General features: G+C 60.5%; 9 protein-coding genes across 9 annotated transcripts; 5 read left to right on the plus strand and 4 right to left on the minus strand.

Annotated features, from left to right (window-relative positions):
- Positions 1-330: 330 nt before the first annotated feature.
- Positions 331-1,526, minus strand: GGTG_02677 (cyclase/dehydrase). The gene has a single exon (XM_009220452.1). It carries the CDS (start codon positions 1,358-1,360, stop codon positions 578-580), a length of 783 nt encoding a protein of 260 aa, XP_009218716.1. The 5' UTR covers positions 1,361-1,526; the 3' UTR covers positions 331-577.
- Positions 1,527-1,666: 140 nt separating this feature from the next.
- On the plus strand, positions 1,667-3,379 carry GGTG_02678 (actin binding protein). The gene is made up of 2 exons (XM_009220453.1): positions 1,667-2,197; positions 2,431-3,379. The coding sequence occupies exons 1-2, from the start codon at positions 1,831-1,833 to the stop codon at positions 3,246-3,248; spliced, it is 1,185 nt and encodes a 394-aa protein (XP_009218717.1). The 5' UTR covers positions 1,667-1,830; the 3' UTR covers positions 3,249-3,379.
- A 43-nt stretch (positions 3,380-3,422) lies between these two features.
- GGTG_02679 (hypothetical protein) lies at positions 3,423-4,793 on the minus strand (the record flags this gene model as incomplete). Its single annotated transcript, XM_009220454.1, has 6 exons — positions 3,423-3,779; positions 3,863-3,998; positions 4,079-4,261; positions 4,333-4,408; positions 4,545-4,585; positions 4,714-4,793. 6 exons carry the CDS (start codon positions 4,791-4,793, stop codon positions 3,423-3,425), a joined length of 873 nt encoding a protein of 290 aa, XP_009218718.1.
- A 1,437-nt stretch (positions 4,794-6,230) lies between these two features.
- On the plus strand, positions 6,231-10,313 carry GGTG_02680 (hypothetical protein). The gene is made up of 3 exons (XM_009220455.1): positions 6,231-7,075; positions 7,238-9,082; positions 9,155-10,313. Exons 1-3 carry the CDS (start codon positions 7,027-7,029, stop codon positions 10,147-10,149), a joined length of 2,889 nt encoding a protein of 962 aa, XP_009218719.1. The 5' UTR covers positions 6,231-7,026; the 3' UTR covers positions 10,150-10,313.
- Positions 10,314-10,541: 228 nt separating this feature from the next.
- Positions 10,542-12,476, minus strand: GGTG_02681 (tRNA-guanine transglycosylase). Its single transcript, XM_009220456.1, has one exon. It carries the CDS (start codon positions 12,139-12,141, stop codon positions 10,732-10,734), a length of 1,410 nt encoding a protein of 469 aa, XP_009218720.1. The 5' UTR covers positions 12,142-12,476; the 3' UTR covers positions 10,542-10,731.
- Positions 12,477-12,641: 165 nt separating this feature from the next.
- On the plus strand, positions 12,642-15,360 carry GGTG_02682 (LCCL domain-containing protein). The gene has a single exon (XM_009220457.1). The coding sequence runs from the start codon at positions 13,069-13,071 to the stop codon at positions 15,154-15,156; it is 2,088 nt and encodes a 695-aa protein (XP_009218721.1). The 5' UTR covers positions 12,642-13,068; the 3' UTR covers positions 15,157-15,360.
- A 190-nt stretch (positions 15,361-15,550) lies between these two features.
- Positions 15,551-19,242, minus strand: GGTG_02683 (AGC/NDR protein kinase). Its single transcript, XM_009220458.1, has 4 exons — positions 18,162-19,242; positions 17,887-17,953; positions 16,806-17,770; positions 15,551-16,687 (listed from the first exon to the last, which is right to left on the minus strand). The coding sequence occupies exons 1-4, from the start codon at positions 18,308-18,310 to the stop codon at positions 16,315-16,317; spliced, it is 1,554 nt and encodes a 517-aa protein (XP_009218722.1). The 5' UTR covers positions 18,311-19,242; the 3' UTR covers positions 15,551-16,314.
- Positions 19,243-19,452: 210 nt separating this feature from the next.
- On the plus strand, positions 19,453-23,011 carry GGTG_02684 (hypothetical protein; the record flags this gene model as incomplete). The annotated part of the gene is made up of 6 exons (XM_009220459.1): positions 19,453-19,459; positions 20,493-21,578; positions 21,658-22,061; positions 22,131-22,614; positions 22,710-22,854; positions 22,924-23,011. 6 exons carry the CDS (start codon positions 19,453-19,455, stop codon positions 23,009-23,011), a joined length of 2,214 nt encoding a protein of 737 aa, XP_009218723.1.
- A 1,366-nt stretch (positions 23,012-24,377) lies between these two features.
- On the plus strand, positions 24,378-26,804 carry GGTG_02685 (vacuolar protein sorting-associated protein 1; the record flags this gene model as incomplete). The annotated part of the gene is made up of 5 exons (XM_009220460.1): positions 24,378-24,439; positions 24,532-24,666; positions 24,757-26,411; positions 26,481-26,565; positions 26,636-26,804. 5 exons carry the CDS (start codon positions 24,378-24,380, stop codon positions 26,802-26,804), a joined length of 2,106 nt encoding a protein of 701 aa, XP_009218724.1.
- Positions 26,805-27,500: the final 696 nt, after the last annotated feature.

The raw sequence follows: 27,500 nt of genomic DNA on the forward strand, positions 1-27,500 counted from the left end.
TCGTCCTTAGTTAAGGGACAAACAAGCTTGGGGAAAGTGAAACAAGGGTGGTGGATGGGACTTATGGTTTTCTTTCGCATAATCCTAAGATTGAGGCGTCTTTTGCACCGCGTGAACACAATTGTACGCCGGAATTTACCGCCCCATGACTTACCCTTAGAGGTAGGTATGCAGCTGTGAGAATGCTAGCCTGTGTTGTTGGCCTATTTCTTCCTAGGTATTTGCTTTCAATCCTATTTTTCCCATGCCCCTCTGTCCTATTCCATGTTCCTGCAGGAGCCAACTTGCCAACGTGCTAGCACCCCCAGACGAACCAACGACATCCTCACCAGTAACAACTCAGCCCCTAGATAGTGGAGAATGGCAGGCAAACAAACGCCTGCAAAGGTACCCATCTGCCTAAGCCGTAGTTTTTTATCTCGTCTATTTTAGAGCTGGGTATCTTCCAAAGTCTATAGGTCTATATGCGAGTGGGACTAGGCATGTCCAACCAAGCCCAAGTAAGTCTCATCTACTAGTCGTACACCACCAGTGTTTGAAGTTTCTCCACTCATGCCACTGCCGCCTCATGTGCGTGTCAAGCCATCCGAGACGGCAGCGTCGCCCTCGCCCCCGAGCCTAGCAGGTCCCTTGCCCTCTTCTCGAACGCGTTGACCATCAACCCCGCAACCTCGTCGGCTACACTAGCCGTAGCCAGCTGGTACACCGGGCTCACAAACTGGTACCGGATCGACAGCTCCACGTCTGCCCAGTCATTGTTGGTGCTGCTCCCCGACGAAGCAGGCGCAGGAGTCACGGTCCAGCGGGTGACGAGGCTCTCGAACAGCCCGCCGTCCGTCGGTCTCGGTAGTGGGCGGCCGTCCGCATCGACATCGTCATCGCCAGCGCGAGGGCGGGGTATGGATGGCGCACCCTTGCCGCTCACGGCCTCGACGACGCGGCCGGGTAGGCAGTACAGGCGGCTCGTGTACGACTCGGTGACGGGGCCCCAGCCGACGGTGAGGTTCCCCGCGGCGGGCGAGCGCCTCAGGCCGCCGCCGGGGGCGGCGCTGTCCCTCCAGTGGGTGACGCGGCTGCGCTGGCAGTATGGCAGGAAGGAGGAGTAGGCGTCCACGTCGGCGATGATGTCGTACAGCGCCTCGGCGGGGTAGGGGAGCCGGCGCGACGCCGTCAGGTGCGCCGGCCGGGCCGCCGGGACTATGCCGCCGGGGAGGCTGAAGAAGGAGCGGGCGCGCTGCTGCTGCTGTGCGCGGTGGGGGGCTGGGATGGTAGAGGTCGCCGTTGGCTTGTGGCGGAGCAGGCGGGAGGAACAGCGGGCCGCGGGCCGCAGCGGGAGGACTGTCGCGGCGGCCGATGCCATGGCCTCTCTGGCAGGCTGCTGTTGAAGATCAGGGGGTTGGAGCCGGGCTAGCAGCGCCGAGGACTAGAGGTGCAGGTTTGGCATCATGAGGAGGGAAGATCAGATCGGCGATGCGCCGATTCCAGGATGGTGGATGCAAGCTTTACAGCGAGCCAAGTGAAATCGCGAATTCAGCTGGCATGACAGGGGTTCCATATAAATGCCAGGGGTAGGGGACTAATACTGACTCGGTGTGGCGTTGTCAATGGCCACTCAAACGTGGCGGTGGCTCGCAGCCTCGGCCTGCCCCACCACTTCAAGACCTCCACTGAATAAATTTTTTGTCCAAGCAAACTTCTTTTCCCTCGCGTCCATTTCTCTTACAGTCTGCTGGCAGACACGCCCCGGCGAATCTCGTGGCTGCGCCTCGGTTGACGCATAGCTCGTCGCACTTCTCCGGCGCTCTGCCAGACCGCAGGCCAAACAACATCATGACCGCTCACGGCGCTGCCGACGAGAAGTCGGCCTCGGCGCCCGCCGCCGCAGACTCGACGGCTAGTGCAGCACAGGTCGACGCCAAGCTGGTAGGCGGCATGTCTGCGCTGGACGTGAGCACCCAAAGCAAGGATTCGGAAGGCGAGGAGGGGGCCGCCGTGCCTCCTCATCGCTCCCACGATCCGGACTACAACCAGAAGAGGGCAGACCCGTTCCAGTTCGGGTCGCGGTACCTGAGTCAGGACGACGATCCGTTCGAATTCAACGCCTGGGACCACGTCGAGACCGACGACACGTACAGGGAGTACGCTGAGCAGCAGTACGAACTGCAGCGACAGTCGCCGGTCTCCGATTTTGACAAGCGTAAGCATCTCTCCATCTTTCGTCCGCTCACCAACTACACCGCGCAACCGCCGCCAATGACCCCCATACCCTCACCCTGGCAAGTGATGATTGAATCAAAAAAGTATAGTTCATCTGAAACTCATGATGACCATTATTTCGCCCCTATCTGATATGCCATTCTCATTTTGGGATCCTGGAGCCTTGTGCGCACGCATTCACGTCTCTTGACAAACCCGCTAACTGAGAAACAGACAGGTTCAACTCGGACCCTGCGAAATGGTGGAACATGTTCTACAAGAACAACACGGCCAACTTCTTCAAGGATAGGAAGTGGCTGCAGACGGAGTTTCCCGTGCTCGCTCGCGCCGTTGCCGAGGACACTGGGCCCTTCGTCCTGCTGGAGATCGGGGCTGGCGCTGGCAACACGGCGTTCCCCATCTTGGCAGAGAACAAAAACCCGCACCTGAAGATACACGCTTGTGACTTCTCTAAAAAGGCTGTCGAGGTCATGCGCTCCAACGAGGGCTACGCCGAGGCCAACGCCGCCGGCACCATGCATGCCGACGTCTGGGACGTTGCGGGCGACGAGCTGCCGCCCGGCCTGACCGAGGGTTCCGTCGACGTCGCGCTCATGGTCTTCATATTCTCGGCCTTGTCTCCAACCCAGTGGGCGAGGGCGGTCGAGAACGTGTACAGGGTGCTCAAGCCCGGCGGCGAGGTGTGCTTCCGTGACTACGGCAGGGGAGACCTCGCCCAGGTCAGGTTCCGCAAGGGTCGGTACCTGGAGGAGAACTTCTACATTCGCGGCGACGGCACGCGCGTCTACTTTTTCGAGATGGACGAGCTGACCAGTATCTGGAAGAGGGGTGGGAAACCCGCGCCCACCACTCCTGTTGAGGGCGAGGCCGACCAGGGCAAGGGGGCAGCCCCTCCCAATGATCAGAGCCAAGATGCCCGATCCTTCTTCGAAATTGAAGCTCTCGAGGCTGATCGAAGGCTCCTTGTCAATAGGGCCCGGAAGCTCAAGATGTACCGGTGCTGGTTGCAGGGGCGGTTCAGGAAGATTTGATATGGCCAATTGCTGAGCTCAACCAATGTTGGTTTGAGTGGCATGATCTATCAACATGTTCTCCCTAGACATATAGAGCGTTTGATTATGCTCTAGATATCTCCAATGATACCCACAAGATCTGATTCCCGCCCTGATTTGCTCTCTTGCCATGGTCGCTACCGCAACCGAAATTCAGTACAACAGAAGCTCACGCAAGTTGCTGCGATGATCTCTTTGGAAGCCGATGTTATCGAGGTAGCCGTCGAGTCCGCCATAGGCCGCAGACAAATGGTTCTCGATGGCCCGGTTCATAGCCGGATCGATGAAAGCAAAGGCGTCGCTCAGGCCAATCTCGTGGATCTCGACCAGGCGGGCCTCGCGCTCCGAGACCAAGCCGTCGTCGGAGAGCGCATAGTCGTGATCCACTGCCGTAAGGGGCACACCGAGGATCATGAGAACCAAGGCCACGACAAGGCCGGTCCGATCCTTGCCCTGGGTGCAGTGGATCATGATCGGGAGAGCAGCCGGTCTGAGCAAGGAGTGGAGGGCCTTGGCGTGGGGGGAGAGAGGTTGACGGTACGTCAGCCGAGCGTGATGAGGGAACAAAAAGAAAGTGTGTGGAGAACTCTCACCTCTGCGACCTCGAGCTTGGAATGGTCCAGCGTGTCGATGGCGATGCCCGTCAGGCCCCGTGGGAGCATGACCTCGCGGCCGAGGACGGCGATGGCCCTCATGCGGAAGCCAAATATGAAGAGGAAGATGAGCTTGCTGAGCCCCCCGAGGATGTCAATAAACGTAGTGATGCGTCCATGCCGGAAACGAAAAAAAAAAAAGCCGCGGCGGCTTACAAAAAGCTGATCCACGACAGCTGGCTCAGGAGGTGCCTCTCAAACCCCTTGCCCGTGATCCTGATCTCCAGATACAACAGGCCCGGGATCTTGACGGGCTCGGCCAGGGCGCCGTTAGACCGGACGAGGGCGGGGATCTTGAGGTCCGCATCACGCTTCTTGGCCTGGTTGAGGTGCTCGGTCCTGCGGTTTTTTTGGCCATGGAATGAGCACCTCAGCAGCGTAGGCTCAGGTGAGGACAGTAGACTTCATACTTTGTTCTCAGGTCCATCACGGTCTCGATTCCCAGGTCCTCACGCAGCAACACCCTGTCGCGCAGCGACGCGTCGTCTTTCTCGGGTTAATTTTACAAAATCGGCCCTTTTTCTCGGCCATGGAACTTTGGCTAGCCATGTGCAGCATGCACAGTAGGTCCACAGCCGCGAGATCTAGACTGGCCCCGATGAAAAACCTTGGTTATGCTTACCTGGGCGGGCGGACCTGAACAGGAGGCCTTCTCGGACAAGCCTGGATAAACAAAACAAGATATCACATTGGTCAACAACAGTCTTCCCCCGCTTTCTTGTCACTCTCCCTCTGTGTCTACCTCATGTCACATATCATGGGGTTACACTTCAGACTGGGTCATTGCATACTTTTGGCCCAGGAAATCGTTGATCGTCTTGCCGACATCCCGAAAGTTGATGATGTTATCGAAGGCCGGAGAGACATCCATCGTCGGCAGATGATTTCGCTACTTTTGATCTGTGGAGTGTTGTGTAAGTTCCAGGTCAACCGGGCTCGTGCCCTGACCAGGCCGACACCCGAAGCGCCCGTTGCTTCCGGGGTGGATGTGTCGACGGTCGACAGCGGGAGGATGCGACGCTTCAAAGGGGGGGTGGCACGGCGGGTATGTGGGTTGCGACGCCAGCGTCTCCTTTTGACGACCTCGAAAGCAGGGAAGTGAAAATGTCGAGATGGAGCAAAAACCTTGGAAAATTCGGATCGTTTGGGTTGCAGTCTGGTCTGGGGCTCAGGCTGGGAAGCTGCAGGGCACAGAGAAAATCCGGATGGCGTCCGGGCGATCGGGTTCGGTTCGGAATGTGGGTGGGTGGCAGAGATTGTTTTGGTGGTTGGGGAACTGGTGGGTGGCGGCCTCATGTTTCCTCCAGCACCACTTATCAACAGGTACGGACGGGCGGCCCCTGGCTCGGGCGTCCCACACGTCGACGGCATTCGGTCGAGGAGTTATGCATAATCCGCCATGTGCGGCATAACCGGAGCTGTCACTATGACGCACAAAAAGAAAGTGGCAAAATGCTCGTATTCGGACGAAGCACTTTGCTATTTTTGGGCAAAGTCAGTAGCTGCGGCCTTCCCCCAAAAGGGGATCCTCCCAGGCGGTTCCGGTTAGGCCTGGGTCCCCATGGCTATCAGCGTCTGCCTGGACCTCCCTCCCTGTCCCTGTAAGATCTGGACAACCGATATCTATCTAGGTGTCTATCTGCCCTCGCGCCCTCCAGCAGATTGTGCTGCGTATATGTAATGCAGGTGAGCAGCTAGCCTGTCGTTGATACCGGGGTTTTGGAGGCTGAAACTGTCTGCTGTCTCCAATAAGACACAGTCCAATATGCACAATGTCAAACACGAGATTTCAGTGCCCGGTAAAGGGCGACTGGTGTGTTTGAATCTTGACAGATGTGGATAAGCCGACAGGGCGCTAATGGCAGCCATCGCTTTAGAAATCCGTGCGCGGCCACCGCACTTTTTGACGGGAGATCTGCTGCATGCCTGCTTGGTTCACGAGTCATCTCTACCGCCCAGAGTTATACACTAGCACTTCTATACTCTTCAAAATCATGCCCAAAATAAGCACTATTGAATGCCGGCTTACGGAGATTTTTGCACAACCCGCAAAGGGGCATTCGAGGTTGCTGCCCCTCCAGCTCTAGCTCCACCTTAGCCTTCGTTCGCATCCACGTCCTTCCTCTAGCGAACCCCACTCTGTAGGGGATGTCGGGCACGGGAACACAAAGAGTGGAGCCCTGCCCGCCGTCGAGGGCTCCACCTCTCTCACTCCAACCAACAGCATGGTCTCGTGATGACGTAGGTGGTTGGGCCTGGGCCACGGTTGCTTGCGACGGGCCTTCCTCCCCCTGCCGCCTGCTGAAGAGCAAAACCGACCTGTCCCTTTGTCGCGGTCAGCAGCGAGCGCCAAGTCCGTTCGCAGACGGGCTAAGGAAGAGAGGGCAGAGGGACGGGGCGGGACAGGACAGAACAGCAGAAAGGGAGGGCGTCGTGTAATGATTGCAATGGAAGTCGACTTACACAAGTACAAGTCCCCGCGACGGCAGCAATACGTCACGTCTCCGCCTTTGTCTCTCCATCGCCTCGACCTTGGTCTTCACGAGCACAACGGCAACCACACCTCGTTGCCCGCCCAAGCCTGCAGCCTCTCCCCCCTCAGATGCACGCCCTAGACCCTTCCTACTGCCGCCTGAGTAGCGCTCCCCACACCCCTATTCATAGTCACATCCCTACCACGCGCCCATCTCCTGGCTGTCGCGTTCGTCATTGCCGTGCGCCGAGAGGGTACGAATCCGGTCATCAAGGCCAGACGACAGACAGTCCTCTCATCTTTATCCCGTCGTCGCCGTCCCAACCGCAGCCCTTGGAATTGCGTCGGCCGTGTCTGTTGTACGCGAACCCTGGCGATGCCTTCGACGGCGCCCTAGATCCCAGACTCCAGACTCCAGACTTCAAATCCACCTCTCCTACCTGCGCATTTCCTATCAAGCTCCCTGCCCGCTCCAGCCGCCGACTTGCACACACCCCAGCACTCCTGTCCGATCCGATATTTTGCCTTTTCCCTTCCCCTTTATCTGCCACAACACGGACAGTGCACCCCATCCGACTAGGATACTAGGATACTAGGATACCCGCGGCCCGCCCGGGCCCATCGTCGAATCATGATGCAGTCCACGCACATCGCAGTGCAAGCCCCACCAACACAAGGAGGTATGTCGGCTCGACGACCCGGGCCAGCTCTCCTCGCAGCCCGCGACTCCTCTTTTGCCCATCGTCGCTCGCTCGCTTGGTCGTATGGCACAGCCGCCTACACGACTGCCATCTAGCAGGTCCCCACGATACCACTGAGGCCGTGTGCTGACCCCCTTGCAGGTAGCAGGACGTCGTCGGGACGCCTCAAGTACGCCGAGCCTCGCGACCTGCCCTCCTTCCCCTCGCTCGGACTCCGCCAGAACAACACCGCCGCCAGCGCCGCGGCCAGCCTGGGCTGGGCCACCCAGAAGCCCGCATCCCCAGCCTTGTCCCCCGCAGAGCCCTCGTGGGGTTCGCAGCAGCCCCCCAGCAGCACAGCCAACCCCGCCCTCGCCCACAGACCAAAAAGTAGCAGCAGCCTAGCCTCGCCGGCCTCCGCCGCCGCCCTCCTCGCGAACAACGACCGCCGGAACACCCGGGCCGAAGATAGGAGCGATATTGTCTCGAGGGCCGCCGTCATTGCGGCCGCCGGCGGACTAGCCAGGAGTCGCCAAGATAGCGGCAGCTTAGCCAGCCCTGTCACGATGGCGTCCCCCGCTCTCACGTTGAGCCCAGCCTCACCCTCGACCTGGGGCAGTTCCGCCGCAAACCAAGCCTTCCGGGCCAACTCGGTGAGGCATCGGGCTGCACCATCAGAGCCCTCCTTGATGACGGCGAGCAGCAGTGGCTCACTGCGTGCTGCCAAGGATGCCATGGCCGCATCGGCCGCGGGTGCTAGTATGGGGAGGCCTCGTGCCGTATCGAGCCCGACACAACAAGCGCCCAAGAGCGGCCTGGGAATCAGCAACAGCCCTGTAATCGGTGCCAGCGACTCGGCCACGCCAAACGCCCTTACCGCAGCGACCGCGGCCCATCACGGACGGGTCGCGTCTGTGGGTGGCGGCGTGGTGGGTGGCACCGGACCCTACACCACCATGGACCGACAGATGTTTACATCGCAGCCGCCGGTGCAGCTCGAGGTGGAGGGCCAGAAGCGCCAAGATGTGCTGCATGCCTCGGCCGTAGCCATGGCCAAGAGGATGTACAGCCAACAGCAGGAGAAGCAAAAGATGGCGGACGCGGCCGCGGCACGGGGGGCGGAGCAGGCCGACTCCACGCGCAGTCCTGGATCATCCCAGCAGGCTCCCATGCAGTTTACAAACCTGCAGGATGTTGCGTACAAGCTCGCCCAGGAGCGACTATCCAAGTTGCAAGATGAGCACAACCGGTCTCGCAGCTACAAGGAGTACTATGGCAGCGGAGCGTCGCCTTCATCTTCCGGCTACCGGAGATTCACGATCCGTGGTAAGCTTCGGCGTAGGTCGTCGAGCGACGGGGCCGTGACTACGGTAGCTGGTTTAGGCGGCTTTGGGGGTTCTGCTGTCGAACCAAGAGACGAGCAGCGTCGCAGGAAATCGAGGTCCATGCTCGCCGACGGGTCGAGTGGCCCTGCTGCTGGAGACAGCCCCGGCCCCGGCTTTGATGAGAAGCGCCAGAGGGACCGCGAGGCGCTGCTTGCCGCGGCGCGGCGCAACGTCAAGGCGCAGCTTGAAGGCCTCGACCGTAAGCTGCTGGCTGACTCGGGCAAGGTCCCCCCTTCGCTGCTTAGTGAGTGGGAGACCAAGGCCCATGCCGCCGCTCTAGCCCGGACGGGTGGTGGTTCTGCCTGTGCCACGTCCCCGGCCTCGACGACCGTCGCCGGCCCTACCACTACGCCTAGGATTGAGTTGAGCTCGGCCGATACCCGGAGCGGCAATAATGCCGGAAAGATCGATATCGGGGGCGGCAAGTTTATGGATCAGACCGAGATCGACGAGATTGCCGCCCGAAGGGTTCAGCCCTTCCTAGACGAGATCAATGACAAGGCTGAGAAGGAGAGGGAGAGGCTCGCGGCGCTCCGAGCGGAGGAGGAGAGGAAACGGGCCGAGGCTGAGGGGAAGAGGGCCCAGGAGAGGGAGATCAAGGAGAATCTGGAGAAGCTGAAAGGTACGTCATTTCCAGATTATGATTCAAATGCACCCTGCTTGCGCCCTTGCTTACGATTGCAATTCTTCGCAGGCCAACAAAAGGAGCAAGACAAAGCTCGGAGAGATGAGATCAGGCAGGAAGAGAAAGCTAGGAAGCAGCTAGAAAAAGAGGCCAAGCTTGAGCAGAAGCGACTGGCTAAGGAGGGCGGCCGGGCTCCCAAGGAGATCATGGCGGGCATGGAGAAGCAACCAGACCAGGCGCAAGAACCCGAGTCACCATCACGAGCACCAAGCACCTCGGCGCCCCTTGCCCAAAAACGCTCCTACGAGCTAAGGAAGAAGCCATCGAGAGCCCTTCAAAGCCTCAGCCTGCGTCTGCCTGGAAAGTTGAACCTAGGCTCAAAGGACAAGGAGAGAGAAAAGGAAGCAGAGAGCCAGCCAACGTCTGCCACATCTTCCAAATCTGCCCCGGCGGCCTCACCAACAACAACAGTGCCAGAAGACTCGGCCGCGTCACCAACCTCCAAGATGAGGAATTGGCTCAAGTCTCGCTTTCGAGGACGGTCCAGATCCTCGGCCGAGGCGGGCTCGTTTGAGGCTGGGAACGGAAAGAAGAGCAGCTTCATCGGCGGCGTGGCGCTCTCCGGGGTGGCCGCCGGGTCCGCATCGACGGCGGCGCAGCACCAGCGGGCCGACTCGGACAGCTTGCTGTTCAGCCTCGACGCCGGCGACCAGCCGGGGACCGAGAGCATGAGGGAGCTGGCGCTAGCCGGGCGCGGAGAGCGAGACGCGGGCGCGCCCATGTCGAGGACGACGACGACGACGACGTCCAACACGGCAGTCTCGCCGACGGCGGCCGCCCCGGTGTCGGGGGCGGCGCGCGGCAGCGCCAGCAGCCTGGCCAGCAGCAACAACCGGAGCAGCCTGAGCAGCGGCAGCGGAGGGGAGAACTTTGTGTTGGCGAGGGATCACTTCGGCACCATCGGTGGGGCCCTACCACTGCCGCCTGTGCTACGGGATCCGGCGAGGACCACAAAGGCGGGGAGTCCGGTCAGGGACTCGAGGTTCCTGGAGATGATGGAGTGAATGGAGGATGCGAATGTAATGCGACACACCTGGGCAAGCAACATGTATCTTTATTGTTTTATATCGTTTCATTGAGACGCTTGGCCGGCTTTGGCTCGCACCTATTCACGTAATCATATGCTGTTCGTAACTGCCAACTGAGTAGAGAAGCCCGTGTGGGGTCGCAAATGTGAAGTGCCTACGTCAAGAAAGGAGGCCGGCGGGAAAGTCTACGAGGCGACAATGCATGAGTGCCATCACGGTAATCCGTGGACCTCAAGTCTCATCCTCAAAACGAGGACCCCGAAGCTCAACGTAGCCCAATAGTCTAAACTGGTCCTCGTACTTATTTTATACTCTTTTTTTTCTTCTTTTTTTCTGCGTTCACCTTTTTCTTCTTCTCTTTCTTTCTTCTACTTTTTCTTCGTCTATTTTTTCTTTTCTTCTTTTTTTTCTTCTTCTTTCGCCCACAGTGTAGCTCTATCTTCAACATGGGAGATATTTACCGTCTCCTTTTAGTGCTGTACCCTCGAAACCCGTGCGCCACCCCGCCCTCGACAAACGCCATGATCATGACAGACGTACACAGGCAGTACCGTATGCTCACGCAGTCGCCGCCACCGCCCCATCAGCCTGCGACTCCTGACCCGCCACCGCCGCCGCCGCCGCCGCATCGGCCGCCACGGCGCCGAGCTTGCCCCAGGCAGGGCGGTTCAGCTTCTGCGGGGCGGGCTCGTCGGGCTGTTGTTGGGTTCTCCCGGCGGCGTAGCCCCTGACGCGAGGCCTCTCGCCCCTGCCCTCGGGCACGTCGGGCTCGTACCTAGCGGCGAAGTCGGCCGCGTCGCGCTCAAAGGTGCCGGCGGCCAGCGAGGCGCGGACGCCGGCGAAGAAGGCCGCGCAGACGTGGTGGTTGTGCAGCTGCAGGAGCGTCCAGGCCAGCATCTCGCGCGCGGCGAGGAGGTGGTGCAGGTAGGCGGCGTGGTGGGTCGCGCAGGCCGGGCAGGCGCAGCCCGGCGAGAGGGGCGCCAGGGAGGTCGTGTGCTCCGGGAGGGTGAGGTCTACCGCCAGCGGGAGGATTTGTTCTGCTGGCGTGGGGGATGGTGGTGGTGCGGGGAAGACAAAGGTATAGGCGACGCCGGCCTCGGAGGCCGTGTTGATGGTGGGCAGTAGCACCACGTCAACGCCGAGCGAGACCTGGCGCAGGATGTGGTGCGGCGTGGCGGGCACGTCGAGGGACAGGCGCGGGAGGGCGGCGAGCCCCGGGTAGGCCGGGAGGTCTGGGATTATGTCGACGTCGTAGACGGCCAGGCCGTGTACAAAGTCGAGCATGTCCTCGGACAGGGAGCGCAGGTAGTCCCACTGCACGGCGTGCGGGACGGGCAGGGTCGGGGCGAAGACGGCCGTCGACGAGAGCAGGCCGTCCCGCTGGTGCTGCTCTAGCAGCCGCCGGCGCAGCCCCACCATCCAGTCGTCAGTGCGGTCGGCCATGCGGGCGGCACGCTTGCCGCCGGGGGCGACGGGCAACCAGGCCAGGTCGGCCATGGGCACGACGACGTCGGGCCGCAGGGCGACGACGGCGTCGGCGTAGGCGGCCGTGGTCAGGGTCTGGACGCCGGTCGAGGTGAAGACCGAGACCGAGTCGGGCCCGTTGCCGAGCTGGTTGGCGGCGGCGGGCACGCGCCTGGGGCCCAGCACGACGGGGACGGCGGCCGGCAGGGCGCAGAAGGCGTGCAGGGGCCGCGGCGGGAACCTGGCGGCAGCCTGCAGCAGCGGGGGCACGCGGCCGGGATTCCTCTGGCTCCGCTCTATGAAGTCCTCAAAGGCCAGGTACGCGCCCCCGACCAGGTCGTCGTGGCGGGCTAGGTTGTCGGGCGTCAGGTGTGGGACAACGCCGCGCGAGGTGGCGGCGAAGAAGTTGGGCGTGTCGATGCGCCTGCGCCCGGGGAAGGCCAGGCGGCCCAGCCGTGCGGCGCCGGCCTCGACGAGCGCGGACCTCAGTATCTCGAACTCCATCCTTGGCGGCTCCTGCGTGTGCTGCCGTGGCTGGCGCGTCGGTTATCGAGGCCTAGGCTTAGGTTTGGGCATGGGTGGTGGCGTCGACAGACGAATCCGAAGTGGTTGCTTTAAGCCCATGACTCGAATTTAGCGGCGAACCTCAGGCTGACCAGGCATTCCCTTCACTGAGACGGCCAGGGCTGTCGTTTCTGAGCAATAAAACACCGAAAAACGATTGGACGCGTGGGTATAATGGGGCTTTTTTTTCTTGTTCCTGACGGTTCCAGGGACTGACTCCCATGATAAACTCATCTGAGTTTGCTAGCACGAACTTGGGCCCTGAGCCAACACCACCCCACCAGCCGCAGCCATCAAGTGGCCATCCCTGCTCCCCAGCTTTCGATCCCAGTGGGGTTGCGCTGTGCTGTAGGCCAATCAGCCGGGCAGGCAACATGACAGGTACCTGAGCTCAGGGCACTTGGACCCCAATGCTACACAGGATCAGACATCTCGGCAAGGTCCCTGCTCACGTCTCAGGCCCCAGCCTCAATGGTGTGGAGGATCGAGAAGCCGCCCGGTCGGGCAGTGTTGCGTGGCAGCCCAGACCTCCAGTTTTTTGTTCGTTGTCTTTCACAGCCGTCCCAATCTGCTGCTTTGTCTGCCAAGCCCCATAAACGTCAGCCTGGAGGTCCTCCCGCGTTGCCCATTGACGCCCACCTTCCGTGGGACTGCGATGGGGGTTTCCGGCAGGGAGCTTCCTAGACCAAGTTTCTCCCCCGAGCGCTTGAATCCTAGCTGCTGTCAATTGTTTGACCAGCCCTATGCCACCGTTCCCCGCCATTAGTTCCCTGATATAGCCTCGCGTTATCGTTTCCTCCCGCACATCACCACCACTCGTCCATCTCGCTGCCGCCAGTCGGCACTGCGTAGTGCCCGCTAGCCATAATGTCATCAAAAGATCCCACGTCGACGCCCAACAATCCCCACGCCACAGCCTCCAAATCCTCAGCTGTCTCTCTCTCCACCAACGACTGTGGCATGGCGCCCACCAGACGCGACATGGCGAGTGGTACCGAAGACGAGCTGCTAGACGATCGGGATAGCGCGCGGCGGCTGCCGAGCCCGGTGCCAGGGCCACCATCTGTCAGAAGAGGCGGCGGAGGAGGCGTTGACACTGGGAGTGGCAGCAAGAGGTGGGCGTGGATCCCGCTGCCCGTCCGTCGGTGCGGAAACGCCACGGCGAACTGGATGAGAGGCCCGCCCGAGCCGCGCATATACAAGATCAACCCCATTCTCCCCAAGGTGCAACGTGCGCCCATCCGGCTGCTGGACAAACTGGTGCCGCACCTGTGGCAGCGCGTCTGCCTGGCCGCCGTGTACATCGCGCTGTGGATCACGGCCTTTGCGCTGGTGCTCCAGGACAGCCGGCGGGCGACCAATGTTCAGGGCTATGGCGCCCCCGCCACCATCGGCTGCGGCACCTCGTGGTGGCCGTCTGACGGCAGCTGCGGCATTGACGGAGTCTACTGCCGGCCCTTTAACAACACCGGCTTCGCCTTCCGCTGCCCCGCCAACTGTGCCAGCTACCGCGTGCTGAACCCGCGCGCCGTCGGCGACCAGGAGGTCATCTACCAGTCCATGGTCATTGGTGGGCCCCGCGATGACGGCCAGGTGCTGTACCGCGGCGACTCGTACATCTGCGGCGCCGCCCTTCACGCTGGCATCATCTCCAACACGGCCGGCGGCTGCGGTGTCGTTACCCTGGCGGGCGAGCAGACAAACTATGTGTCGTCCACCCGCAACGACATCACCAGCATCGCCTTCAACGCCAGCTTTCCGCTGTCCTTCACCTTCCAGGGAAACGCTCAGTGCGAGACCCGCGACTTGCGCTGGCCGCTGCTGGGGCTCTCGGTCGCCTTCTCGGCTGTCTTCTCCCTCTTCGTCAGCTCGGCCCCGCTCTTCTTTTTCGTCGTCTTCTCGGCCATCTTCTGGCACGTCGGCATGGTCTCAGATCCGCCGAACATCTCGTCCCTGGCCGGCCTGGCCTCCAACATTATCGGCAAGTATTTGCCCGCCATGCTGATCGCCTGGGTTATGTACGACAAGATGGGCGTCCGGCGCACGCTGCAGGGCCTGACGGCCCAGGTCGAGAAGACGGTGCTGTGGCTGGGCGCGTGTTGGCTGGGCGCGCTCGAGAACTACACCTTCAGCGAGTGGATCCCCATCACGCGTCTGACAGGCCGCGACATATCGCAGCAGCCCGGCGCCAAGGCCGCCCTCGCCATAATCATCATCGTCCTCGTCGTCGTCGCGGCCTTGCAGGTCTGGTTCTTCCGCCAGGAGGGCCGGCTGCTGCGCTACCTCAAGGTCTACGCCGCCTTCGTCGGCGCCATCCTGGTCTGCCTCGTCATGCCGGACCTGCGCCTCCGCATCCACCACTACATCCTGGCCCTGTTGCTTCTGCCAGGGACGAGCATGCAGACGCGGCCGTCGCTGTTCTACCAGGGTCTTCTAGTCGGCCTGTTCATCAACGGCGTGGCGCGCTGGGGGTTCGACTCGGTCCTGCAGACGGCTGCGCAGCTGCAGGGCGACGGCCAGTTCTTCTCGTCCCTGCCGGCGCTGACGGGGCCGCCCAACATCACGCTGAGCGATGCGGCCGCGGTCGGGAACGTGAGCACGCTGTCGGTGTCGTGGCAGCTCCCTGGCGTCGACGACGACCCGGACATCGACGGTGTCAGCGTGCTGGTCAACGACGTGGAGCGCTTCCGCGCCTTCTTCGCCGACGACCCGTCAGACCCCAACAGGCCGGTGGGCGACGGGCCTAGGGGATTCCGGTGGCGCCGGCGCGCCGGCGCGCAGATCAACGAGTACTTCCGCTTCGGCTTCGTGAGCGGCACCACAACGCTCGACTACACCAAGGCGGGCGTGTGGAACTCGCGCGGCGAGTGGGTGGACATGGCGCCCGGGCCGTCAAAGGTCAGGCGGCGGAGCGACGTTGATGACGGTGTGAGGGCGGCGCTGTTGCGGCGGTAGGATCCGGGTGAAGGGAGCTGTCGCCATGTAACGAATTTCATCTTATCAGCAATCTTTTTGCAATACTAGTTCCTTGGATCATTAATTGAATCTTGTTGGGGTTAGGGCACTCCGGGGCCGGAATAACCCTTCCTCGTGGTGCATGGCTAGTTTATCGCCCCCCTCCTTGGTCCTCGCCCTTATGATGTCACCCTTGACCCCGTGCTACGTGAAACAGGCGCGGCAGCCGCATTAGAGTCGTAACATGACTGCTAATTGCCGTGTCATGATGTGATTTGTTTCTCGGCTGGTGGATGCACCTGGCCTTGTCACTAGCGCAGTTTTGAGCCAAGACCAACATTTTATGATCAACGTAGTCTGGTTTCATACAACATGACAGGAACTGTTCAGCCCCCGAGGAAACTGTGCTGTTTATATATCTGGACTGATGGGAGATTTATAACAGGCGGCATGTTGACCGAGTGCTCACGATATGGTTGAAGATTATTCGAAAAGCATGCTGTGTATAAAGTGACTGGAGAAGGTACCAACATGACAGAAGTCTTTCGATAAGAATCTGGCTTCTGCTTGTTTCTTCTCCTTTGCCAGGGTAGGTGCGTACCGACCTAATTCCTGGTGGTCCTCGAACCAGGGAGGGGATTCTTCAGGCCCCCATACTCTTCTTACCCGGCACTTTGGCAGGGCGGGCTGTATGGCCCGGCTCACATCATATCGTTGGTGTTTGCCAATGCTCAGACGAGTGAATCAAAGGACATGAATGCTCTGGCTATGCTGCGCGTGGTGTGCAAAATATCCGCAAAACCCAACCCTTTCCCAAGTCAATGAATCTCAACCGCGTGTTGAAGCAATTGAACCTCCATATGATGAGATCAACCAGCCGCTTAGACAGGACCTGGACGTGCCGGCGCTAATGCGAATCCCCCTCCCCCGCAAGAGAGCACTAAAAAGGCCTTCTAAAGCACAGGAGTGAGCGGAATGGCATCGGAACCGTCTCCCAAATACATATAGATTCTCAACCTCTGGTATCGTATGTCACGGACCTCGGGGGACGACCCCATCTGTTTCAGAAAAGAGAACATTCCCGCTTGGTACAGACGTTTCCCATATTGAAAATGGACTGAAAACAAAAGACCCAAGTAGAGAATTGTATGCACTCCCTCAGTGCATGCCCGCCAGGTTGTCCTCGAACCGCTTGAACGTGTAGCCGAGAAAAGGCAGCGTCATCTCGGGCGCGTCGGCGATGGGGCTGGTCGGGCCGCCGTCGCTCGCCGCCACCGCCGCCGCCACAGCAGCAGCAGCAGCAGCGGCGGCGGCCGTGGACTGGGGGCCGGCGCCCGTCATCTGGAGGGCGTTGCGCTCCAGCTCCTCCTCGGACGGGAAGTGCGCCGTGTCAGTCTCTGAGGTCAGGTGGGGCTTGAACGGGGCGGCTATGCGGCGGAGGCCCTCAAAGTCGACGCCGTTGAAGAAGGAATGCTTCTTGATCTCGGCCGCGCCCTCCCGCCCGAGCCGGTTTTCTGGTTCGCACATGAGGCTGTGTGTGTGTGTGTGTGTGTGTGTGTGTGTGGTTGTTAGCCTTGCCCCCGGCCGAGGCACTTTTGTCTAGATATCGTCCAAAAGGGGGAGACAAGGAAAAAAAAAAAAAAACACACCTCCGTATCAGGTTCTCGGCGCTCCGGCTCATCTGCACGTCGTCGGGGAAGTACAGGTGCTGCGGCCAGTTTGAGATTTTGACGTAGGTGTCGCGCGCCACCTCGGAGGCGAAGGGCGCCCAGCCTATCAGGCTCTCGTACGTGATGGCGCCCAGGGACCACCAGTCGATGGAGCGCGTGTAGCCGGCGCCCCGGATGAGCTCGGGCGCGATGTAGTCGGGCGTGCCGACGGCCGAGTAGGCCATGGCGCGGCGGGAGCGCCGCCACTCGTTGATCTGCCCGCGGTTGCTAACCGTCATGTTGATCTGGTCCAGGTTGACCGACTCGCGCCGCCGGGGGTCCGGGTCCGGTTCGCCGCCGCCGCTGCCGCCGCCGCCCCATTCGTCGGCCGCCATGCCGGCCGCGGCCGACTTTAGCAGCTGGCGGTAGTAGCTGCTGTCGTGGGTCTTGCGGAAGCCCGTCGACAGGCCAAAGTCGGTCAGCTTGACGTGGCCGCCGCGGTCCAGCAGGATGTTGTCGGGCTTGATGTCGCGGTGGATGAAGCCGAGGTCGTGCACGGCCTCTATGGCCATGACCATCTCGGCCACGTAGAAGCGCGTGATGTCCTCGGTGAAGACCTCGTACTTGATCAGCATGGTCATGAGGTCGCCGCCGGGGAGGAACTCCATGAGCATGTACAGGAAGGACGCATCCTGGAACGTCATGTACAGCTTCACCACCCACGGGCTGTTGGACTCGACCAGTATGTCCCGCTCGGCCCGCACCCGCGCCTCCTGCAGCTGCGTCACCGTCTGGCTCTTGAGGAGGGACTTGAGCGCGTATACTTTGCCCGTCTGCCTGCGCCGCACCAGCTTCACCTCCCCAAACGCCCCCTTGCCGATGAGCTTGATGGTCTCATAGTCATTGGTGGTGTTGGGTGTCCGCAGGAAGCGCAGGTATTGTGCCTCGAGCTTTCCCGTGTTGGACTTTTTTTTTTTTACAGAAAAAAAGGTCAGCCCTAACAATCTCATGGGCGTGTGTGACTGTCACGCCGTTGTTGTTGTGACTACCTAGTCCAAGAGTCTTGGATTCCTGGCCTTACCCAAAGTTGACTTTGCTTCTGAGGCGACGCCTCGGCATTGGCCAGTTGCTGGTTCAGCCGCTCTTGTCTACAGCAGGTGATGGTCAGACTAGGCCAATATCAAGACGCGCTGCACTGGGCGGCAGTCATGTGCACGCTTGCCGCTGTGGGTGGTGGGGGTGGTGGGATGGATTATTCGATTTTCGAGGGCAGGGAAAAGCAGGGAAAAAGGGATCGGGACTGTAGCGTCGGGATCGGGGGAGGCGGTGGAGCGGCGTAGGGCTTGGCCAACAAACCGTAGGTGGCGTTCTCGGGCTCTTGCGACGCCGTTTTTGAAGAACTCGGTGGCCAGCTGGCTGCACTTTTCTCTATTTGCCTGAACTCGAGGGCCATAGGGCGTCGGGCAGCGTCCGGGAGCGGCCTGGAACGGGAATTCCTCCCCCATTTTTGGTTCCTCAGTGTTGTTGCTGTGTTGCTTTGTTGGGCTTGCTTGCCAGGCGCCGCCTCACTTTTCTCACCTTCGCTCTCCGACCCGTCAGGCCGATGTCCGCTGCGAAAGGCAATGGGAGGGTCCAGGCAGGCAGGTGGCCGGGCCGGCAGGCAGTCTTGCAGTCTCAAGAGCCACCACCAAGACTCCATCCAGTGCCAGCTGGACGAGGCACTAACTCAAATCTGGGTGTCTGGGCCCCCGTCGGAACAGGAACCAAAGGCTGGAAACAGGGCTGGGCGGTGTGAGTCTGCAAATCGAATTTGTCGACAGAAGGGAACTGCGCCAACAACGGCCAGACAGCCGCGGCCTGCCACCAAGCTTAAAGCTTCTGGCAATTAATATGTGCTCTATGATGTGTGTGCTACGGGTCAAGGCCGCTGCGGGCGGCAGAGAGTCTGGTTCCTGGCGAGTTTGAGCCGCGCCAGGCGGAGCTCTGAGAGGCCTGTCTGTACACTCCTGGTCTCAGGTGGCCGAGCCGATGGTTTATTAGGTGCCCCAGCCAAGGAGCCCGTCCCTCGTGGGGATGTAGCACCACGGCCACCTTTCCCGCCGCCCAAGGTTTAATAAAGGCGTGGCCCAGAGCCTTTGAATGGATCCCAGCACGCCGGCCGCCTGGGAAGGGTAGCTGCATGAGGTCAACAACCCACCCCCGCGAGGTTTCACCGTCCAAAGGCTTGTGAAACGAACCTGTCTGGCCCGCCCGCCAGCGCGCCTGGAATACGGGCCGCACCAAACAATCCACGGAACAACACAATAATAGACTCTGGAAACGGGAAGCTTCGCTTGGGTGCCGCCTGCCCGCTCAGGTGCCATGCATAATGGGTTTTTATTTTCGCGAATCCCTCTGGCGGGACGTGATGGGGCTGACCTGGGACTTTGCCACGTGCATCATTCACGTTTCTCTTGGGCGGCGTGGAGCGGACAGCGGCTTGGCTAGGCCCTTAGGCACTGCACAACATGACCTGTATTGGGTTAAGCGACTAGAGGGGTTCAACTTCCATGTGGCTGGAGCAGTTCGTGGTTTGTGAATGGGACAAACAGAAGTGATGCGATTCAAAGGAAAGACTCCGCCCACTGTGCGTGCATGCAATGTAGCAATGAATGGTGCCAAAGCGACCCATCGAAAGCCGTTGAGTGGCGGCAGCCCCAGGCTGTCCTTATCCCTCCAATCGGCGTTGGCTTGCATGAGTTCTGTCACTCAGCACTCCAGTTGGGCCCGTGTGGATCAATCATCACTTGCCCCTTCACCGCGCGTGGCCGTCGCCCTGACGTGGCCGCTGAGTGGTGACGAGCGCCTGTCAGTTCTTGGCCCTGGCTTCCCGGCCCAACGTGACCTGTGATCTCACCACGTCTCCCTCAGCGCCGAGAATCGAGTCTAGGTGGGAATGCAAGGCCTGTGCTCAACGTGCAGCCCTGTGCGTATTGTGCAGACTCATCCAAGGTACGTACCTCGTTTTCCGTGCCTCCGCGGTGGAGCAGCCTGGGATATGGCTGAAGCTAGAGCTCCACAACTCCCGTCCTCGCAGTGCGCTCAGCCCGAACCCAACCTCACTCAGCATTCTGACGTCCTATCGACAAAGGCCTCCTCACCTCAACACAGAGTTCCGCGCGGCGCAGGCAGTCCAGCCTCTGCGCCTCCCACGCACTGCTCCCCCGCCGAACGGTCACCCCCCGGCGCTCCACTACGCACCAAGAGCACGCCAGCGAACCGCCTCAGAGAACCGCATCCAAGGGTCCACCTCTGTTCGTTCCGAAACCACCGACACACTCGCAGGCGCGTTCACGCCCTCCGCCATCTGCCGTCATCGCCCGGTGATCCCATGACCGCCAGCCGTCTCGAGACACCGGGGCCCCCGTCAACCGTCCAGTCCATCTCTATTCACGGACGCCTGTAGCTGCACGCTTTGCTACTGCCCGTCTGGCCCCCCGCCCTCCGTCTCAAGAAGCCAGCCTCCCTCCCGCTCGTGCCCGCTCTGTCCTTCGGTCCCGGCGCCTGTTGCTGCTGTCGCTGCTGTCGCTACTGCTGCAGCCGCTGCAGCTCCCCACCCCCCTCTTCCCGCCACCACCCTGGATCCTCTGCGGGCGTCTCGTCCCCGCACACAAGAAGTCGAGGTGGCAGACCGAAACCCCCGTCCAGACTACCCCATATACCCGGACGCCTCCGACCACCCAGCCACCCCGCAGACCATCGACCCTTCCTCCAGCACAAACTTCTCTGCCCCGACGCCCTCCATCACGGCGACCTCCTTCTCGACTCCCGCCCTCACGCCCACCGACACCGTCAACCTGTCACAAGCTCGAAACCCGCCGACTGAATCTCTCCATCCTCCTCCGGAACAATCCCAGCAGCAGCACCCGTCGGCCCTTGCCCGAGCCGGATCCCAGGTGCTTGGACGAAGACGCAGGCAGTCTTCGGATTACGAGGACGACGACCAGGATTCCGACCACCGCCGAGACTCGGACGCTGCTTCGGGCCCCTCTGCCCCCATAGGATCGGTATCAGAGCGGCGCTTTGGGAAGCGCAGACGACGCGACAGCATGCTGGCGGACGGTGATGGAACCTTAAACTCGAACGGCGCCTCCCGCAACGGCTCAAAGAGCCTAGCCAGGGGCGACGGGCACTCGAATGGCGCCCGCAAGGAGGTCGTCGGCGGCGGGGCGGCGTTGTCACAGAACGGGAAGGAGGTCGCCAGGTCGCCCCGCGGTGGCACGTATTTTGGTCATGATCGGGAGGAGGTCACGCGCATACTGATCCAGGCGCTTGAAGACATGGGCTATCACGATGCGGCCGAGAGCGTGGGCCGAGACAGCGGCTACAGTCTCGAGGGCCAAACCGTGGCTGAGTTCCGTTCTGCCGTGCTCCGGGGGTCGTGGTCCGAGGCCGAGGAGCTACTGTTTGGCGCCGCGACGGCTACATCGTCCGGCGGAAACGGCCAACCAACCCACCAAGGGAACGGCCTTGTCCTGGCGCCTGGCGCGGACAGGAACGTCATGCGGTTCTGGCTGAGGCAACAAAAGTTTCTGGAGCTCCTGGAGCAGCGGGAAACGGGACGCGCGCTAATGGTCCTGCGTAATGAGCTCACGCCGCTGTACCAGGACACTTCCAAGCTCCACTTTCTCTCCAGCCTTCTCATGTGCCAATCACCCGAGGACCTGAAGCTCAAAGCCGAGTGGGATGGCGCCCGTGGTCACTCGAGGGAGATTCTGCTCACCGAGCTTTCCCGTAAGACGATCCCCGTTCTCCGAGTCTCGGGGCACAAAATCCCAGATTTTCTCGTGTACATGCTGACCCGCTATCCTAGACTGCATCTCACCCGCCGTCATGCTGCCCGAACACCGCCTTGCGGTTTTGTTGCAGCAGGTAAAGGACGGTCAGATACTGAACTGTCTGTACCACACGACGGCCACCTCGCCCACGTTGTACTCGGACCACTATTGTGAGAAGTCTCGATTCCCGACCGAGGTGGTAAGGGAACTTGACCGGACGCCCGGCGAAATATGGCAACTCCGCTTCTCGCACGACGGGACACAGCTGGCGAGCTCAGGGTCTGACAGCTCCGTCGTTTTCTGGGACATCTCGACATTTGAGGTGCGACTCAAGCTGGAGGGTCACGACACTGGCGTGGGGGACTTCGCATGGAGCCCGGACGATACCATGATGGTTACATGTGGAAGGGACGACTTTGCCCGTATATGGGACACACAAGTGAGTGTCGGCGTCTATAATGATAATGGCCCCGTTTCGGCCAACCAGTCCACTAACGGAACCTGCCAGACCGGGTTACTTATCAAGACGCTACCCAAGTTCAGCGAACCAGTGAGCAGTTGTGTCTGGTCCGCCGACGGCCAAACGATGATAATCGGGTCCTTCGATAAGGAGCGGCCTCTTTGCCAATGGAACCTCGAGGGCGAATGCGTCTACACGTACACGCGCAAACACCGGACCGAAGACTTGGTCATGTCGATGGATGGACACTGGCTCGTGGCCAAGGCCCCAGAGCACAAGATCTACATATACAACATGCTAACTCGGGAGGCCGAGTACGAGTGGGAGTTCAAGGTCCAGCCGACGTCAATCAGCATCAGCCAGGACTCGCGGCTCCTGCTCGTGACCAACCGGGAGGGTGTGGTGCAGCTGTACGACCTGATATCCCGGGGCAGTCCTGTGCGGAGGTACACAGGATGCACCAGCGGCAATTACATCATTCGGAACGGCTTCGGCGGTGCCAATGAGAGCTTCGTGATTAGTGGGAGTGAAGGTACGCATGGTTGCATGGCTCGGCCCCTTTTCATCCACGAGCCATATCCTTGCAACGTTCAACACAACTAACTGCTCCTCTTGTCTCCCTCTCAGACGGAAAGCTGGCCATCTGGCACAAGGCGACGGGCCATCTAGTCTCCAAGCTGGAGGCTCACTTGCCACGCTGCAATGCTGTGTGTTGGAACCCAGCAGATCCATGCATGTTCGCCTCGGGCGGCGATGATGGGAAGATCAAGATGTGAGTCCTGCTCGAAAGCAAAGCAAACCTGCGCACCCAGACCTTGGCTGATTAGAATCGTTCCTACAGCTGGTCAAACTCGGACCACCGGTGCAGTATGCGCTACGTGCCCAAGCTAGCCGCTTCATCCAATGGTGCTTCCCGCGACCCTGCTTGACAGCATATCGGGGCGAACCTACCGGTTTAGGGTGTGCCCAGTGCGGTTGGTCGAGTGTGCATGACCCTCCAGACAGTGGGTAGCTGCAAATCGGATTACCTGGAAGAACAGGAACGTAATACTAGGCAAAACTAATGGGTGTTTCACCCACCATGCTTTCGCGGCACGCATCCGCACTTCTTTTGCCAGCAGATCTTTGAGCAAACCGTGCTGCAACCTGCGAGAGCAAAGGTCATGGCGCCACACCCCAAGCTATTGCTCCCACAGACAGGGATCTGTGAAGGCTATGGTTGTGGCCGCGCGCGTTCCTGAAGTGTACTTGTATAGGTACTGATTGGTCAGGGGAGAGATGGTCGGGGTCCAAGGAGCCGGTTAGTGGCTCTTTGAGAGCGAGGAGGGAGGGGGTTTTGGACTGTTTTGCTCGTCTTGCATGGTTTCTTGACAACTCCCTCCTACTACTCGACCACGCCGACTAGAAGTATCACGGCTGCAAAAGCCGAGGAAATCATGTGGCAAAAGCCACGCGCCTGTTATCGTGCAGTTTATAGATCAGTATACGTACCACCGAGGTGCCCACCCCACTTTTATCTAGCAACCAGTTTTTGGACTTTTGGTGGCATGCTGCGATGAATCACGGCGAAGCGAAGGGAATGTATGCAATATTCGGCTGCCTTGAGGATAATGGCTCACTGTTGTGTTCCGCCGCGTGTAAGATGACGAATATCCCTGAGGACGACGACGATGCGACAAGCTTTTAGGCAGCCTCCCTTCTCAGGGGGTGCGAGTGGATACTATTAGTTGCAGCCACCGCCACACCTTGAATGTGGCTCATGCCAACTGTCTTTGAACGGCTTGGACCAAGCTGGTGTTGGACCGCCGTGTGTACGTAAGGCAGATGCATCACGTCCCGCCACGTTGGAATCGCTACAGTCGTGTGTTCTGCCAGAAAAAAAGCCCGGGCAAAAAAATTGAATTTGGCACGAATATCGGCCGCCAGGCATCCCACAGCTGCCCCCCAAATTTCCGCAGCCGCGTCAGTTTTTGACGTGGGAGAGCTCCACGAGGAGAAGCGTCCAAGACTCAGGCCCAGCCCAGAGCCCAAGTGGACCGCCGGGAGCCGACCGCCCCTTGTCGCGACCCCTTGGCTTGCAGCCCAAAGACGACGCACGGCCACCGCCGCTTTCACCCACCGTCCGTCCACCTTGCCTTACCGTAGCTAACACCTGCCTCCCACCACCACCGAGATATACAGCATAACTAGCAGCAACTACCGGACGTCCAACCCGTCAAGCAAGAAGCCCAAACAGCAGACGCCCGCGGCCGTCAGACACCAACACACTAGGGAGGGACAGCCCGACTCGAAACCATGACGGCTCAACAGCCCTCGCTCAGCACGCCGGGAGGCATCTCGGATCCTGCCCTTATCACGTACGCCGCCGTCGCCCTAGCTCTCGAGCGCCCATCCCACAGAGGTGACCACAAGACTTGGAGCGGGCTGCCAGCTAACAGAATACCCACAGACTCGTCAACAAGCTGCAGGATGTCTTCGCGACCGTCGGTGTCACAAACCCCATCGACCTGCCGCAGATCGCCGTTGTGGGCAGCCAGTCGAGCGGAAAGAGTTCGGTGCTGGAGAATATTGTAGGGAGGGACTTGTGAGTTGCCGCCGCCGCCGCCGCCGCTGTTCCTGTCGACCCTGTCGACCATGCGCACGTGCTAACTTGCCGCCTACTTCCCCACCGCAGCCTGCCTCGAGGCTCCGGCATCGTGACGCGACGTCCGCTCGTGCTCCAGCTACACAACCGGCCAGCCGGCACCAACCAAGCAAATGGCGCCGAGGAGATGCCCACGGGGGCCGATAAGCATGCCAACCCGGACGAATGGGGCGAGTTCCTCCACATCCCGGGCCAGAAGTTCTACGACTTCAACAAGATCCGGGACGAGATCACGCGGGAGACGGAGGCCAAGGTCGGCCGCAACGCCGGAATCTCGCCCGCGCCCATCAACCTGCGCATATACTCGCCCAATGTCCTGACCCTGACCCTCGTCGATCTGCCCGGGCTCACCAAGGTGCCCGTCGGCGACCAGCCGAGGGACATCGAGAAGCAGATCCGGGACATGGTCAACAAGTACATCTCCAAGCCAAACGCCATCGTCCTGGCCGTGACCCCGGCCAACAGCGATCTCGCCAACTCGGACGGCCTGAAGCTCGCGCGCGAGGTGGACCCCGAGGGCCAGAGGACCATTGGCGTGCTGACCAAGGTCGACCTCATGGACGAGGGCACCGACGTGGTGGACATCCTGGCGGGCCGCATCATCCCGCTGCGGCTGGGGTACGTGCCCGTGGTGAACCGCGGCCAGCGCGACATCGACAACCGGAAGCCCATCGCGGCGGCGCTCGAGAACGAGAAGAACTTCTTCGACAACCACAAGGCGTACCGGAACAAGAGCTCGTACTGCGGCACGCCGTACCTGGCCCGCAAGCTCAACCTGATCCTAATGATGCACATCAAGCAGACGCTGCCCGACATCAAGGCGCGCATCTCCAGCTCGTTGCAAAAATACACGGCCGAGCTCGAGAGCCTGGGCCCGTCCATTCTGGGCGACAGTACCAACATCATCCTGAACGTCATCAACGAGTTCACCAAGGAGTGGCACGGCGTGCTGGACGGCAACAACAACGAGATCTCGGGCGTCGAGCTGTCGGGCGGTGCCAGGATCAGCTTTGTGTTCCACGAGCTGTACTCCAACGGCGTCAAGGCCATCGACCCCTTTGACGTGGTCAAGGACCAGGAGATCCGGACGTTTATCTACAACTCGTCGGGCCCGTCGCCCGCCCTGTTTGTGGGCACCCAGGCCTTCGAGACGATTGTGAAGAAGCAGATCACGCGCCTGGAGGAGCCCGGCCTCAAGTGCATATCCCTCGTGTACGACGAGCTGGTGCGCATCCTGTCGCAGCTGCTCGCCAAGGCGCTCTACAGGCGCTACCCGGGACTCAAGGAGAAGTTCCACCAGGTTGTGGTCGCCTTCTTCAAGACGGCCATGGAGCCGACGGTCAAGCTGGTCAAGGACCTGGTGGCCATGGAGGTCTGCTACATCAACACGGGCCACCCCGACTTCCTGAACGGCCACCGCGCCATGGCCATCGTGACGGAGCGGCTCAACCCCAAGCCCGTGACGCAAGTCGACCCCAAGACGGGCAAGCCCATCGCGGGCACGCCCGCGCGGGCGGCCAGCCCGGGCGTCCCCGACGCCAACCTGGAGGGCAACAGCGGCTTCTTTGGCAGCTTCTTTGCCGCCAAGAACAAGAAGAAGGCGGCCGCCATGGAGCCGCCACCGGCGTCGCTCAAGGCGTCGGGCACGCTGTCTGACCGCGAGGTCATGGAGGTCGAAGTTATCAGTATGTCCATGTCCCGTCGAGTTGGAGTATCCTTGTTCTCGTTTGAAAGTCTCGTCTAACCGCCAACAGAACTCCTTATTTCGTCTTATTTCAACATTGTGAAGCGGACCATGATTGACATGGTCCCCAAGGCCATTATGCTTAACCTTGTCCAGTAAGTCGCCCCTCTGGTTCTCCCCCAAAAGGCCACCCTGGACGTACGTGACTAAGCCCATCCTATGCAGGTTTACCCGCGATCATATGCACGGAGAATTGCTCTCCAACATGTACAAGAACGAGCAGGCGGACGAACTTCTTAAGGAGAGCGACTACACGGTCCGCAGGAGGAAAGAATGCCAACAGATGGTCGAGTCGCTCTCGCGGGCGCAGGAGATTGTGGGTCAGGTGCAGTAGGGCTGAAAGTGTGGACGGGAGGAGGATTGTCTAGAAGGGGGAGCACCGAACCCTGCTCCTTCTGTTTCTTTTTCTCTTCTCATTTTTCTCCGCCCTTGCCTTTTAATGTGCATGTTTCATCCGACTTAGAACTAGCCTCCTCATTCACGCATCCTTGTCCTCTTACTCGGGCTTCTTTTCCACCCTTTCTTTATGATTCCATGTCTCGGCTTGTGGGGTTTCTTTGATACCAATTTCCAACGCGGACGCCAGGACAGGACAGGACAGGAAAGGACTGTTTTCGGTTTTTTTTTTTTCCATAGGCCGCCATTTCGCCTTGCCGGCTTTGTGGTTATTGAGAATGTGACCATGTCTTTGGGAAGCTACTATGCATTGAATCGAGACTGGACGCCATTCGCGTTCCTGTCGGCCCTGTTGAGGGGTTCCAAAGGCATCACAAGGAGGCAGGGAGGGTATCGCCAACGGGGCAGCATATGGCCTTCCCCCACTCCCCCCTCGCCGTCTACGATAGATGCCGGGGAGTGGCAAGACATCTCCATGTGCCACCGGCACCGGTTACGTGTGTCGGGCGCGGTGTGATAGCAACACGGGTCGGCGGCCTTGCCGGGTCGATTCCCAACTGGCCACCCTCTTGAACGAGGTGGGCTCGGGTTCCCAGCGAGCGGGGGTTGCTTCGCGGCCGAGTTGTCCTCCCCC

Source organism: Gaeumannomyces tritici, assembly GCF_000145635.1.
Source record: "Gaeumannomyces tritici R3-111a-1 unplaced genomic scaffold supercont2.2, whole genome shotgun sequence".
NCBI lineage: Eukaryota > Fungi > Ascomycota > Sordariomycetes > Magnaporthales > Magnaporthaceae > Gaeumannomyces > Gaeumannomyces tritici.

What these genes read in the sequence shown, in the direction of transcription:
- GGTG_02682 (XM_009220457.1), top strand. Translation starts at nt 13,069, where the DNA reads ATGTCATCAAAAGATCCCACGTCGACGCCCAACAATCCCCACGCCACA.
- GGTG_02683 (XM_009220458.1), bottom strand. Translation starts at nt 18,310, where the DNA reads ATGGGGGAGGAATTCCCGTTCCAGGCCGCTCCCGGACGCTGCCCGACG. An exon ending in AGAAGCAAAGTCAACTTTGG is followed by an intron (nt 17,771 to 17,886) that starts GTAAGGCCAGGA and finishes AAAAAAAAAAAG; the next exon opens with TCCAACACGGGAAAGCTCGA. An exon ending in GCCGAGAACCTGATACGGAG is followed by an intron (nt 16,688 to 16,805) that starts GTGTGTTTTTTT and finishes ACACACACACAG; the next exon opens with CCTCATGTGCGAACCAGAAA.
- GGTG_02677 (XM_009220452.1), bottom strand. Translation starts at nt 1,360, where the DNA reads ATGGCATCGGCCGCCGCGACAGTCCTCCCGCTGCGGCCCGCGGCCCGC.
- GGTG_02678 (XM_009220453.1), top strand. Translation starts at nt 1,831, where the DNA reads ATGACCGCTCACGGCGCTGCCGACGAGAAGTCGGCCTCGGCGCCCGCC. An exon ending in GGTCTCCGATTTTGACAAGC is followed by an intron (nt 2,198 to 2,430) that starts GTAAGCATCTCT and finishes ACTGAGAAACAG; the next exon opens with ACAGGTTCAACTCGGACCCT.
- GGTG_02680 (XM_009220455.1), top strand. Translation starts at nt 7,027, where the DNA reads ATGATGCAGTCCACGCACATCGCAGTGCAAGCCCCACCAACACAAGGA. An exon ending in AGCCCCACCAACACAAGGAG is followed by an intron (nt 7,076 to 7,237) that starts GTATGTCGGCTC and finishes ACCCCCTTGCAG; the next exon opens with GTAGCAGGACGTCGTCGGGA. An exon ending in GAATCTGGAGAAGCTGAAAG is followed by an intron (nt 9,083 to 9,154) that starts GTACGTCATTTC and finishes AATTCTTCGCAG; the next exon opens with GCCAACAAAAGGAGCAAGAC.
- GGTG_02681 (XM_009220456.1), bottom strand. Translation starts at nt 12,141, where the DNA reads ATGGAGTTCGAGATACTGAGGTCCGCGCTCGTCGAGGCCGGCGCCGCA.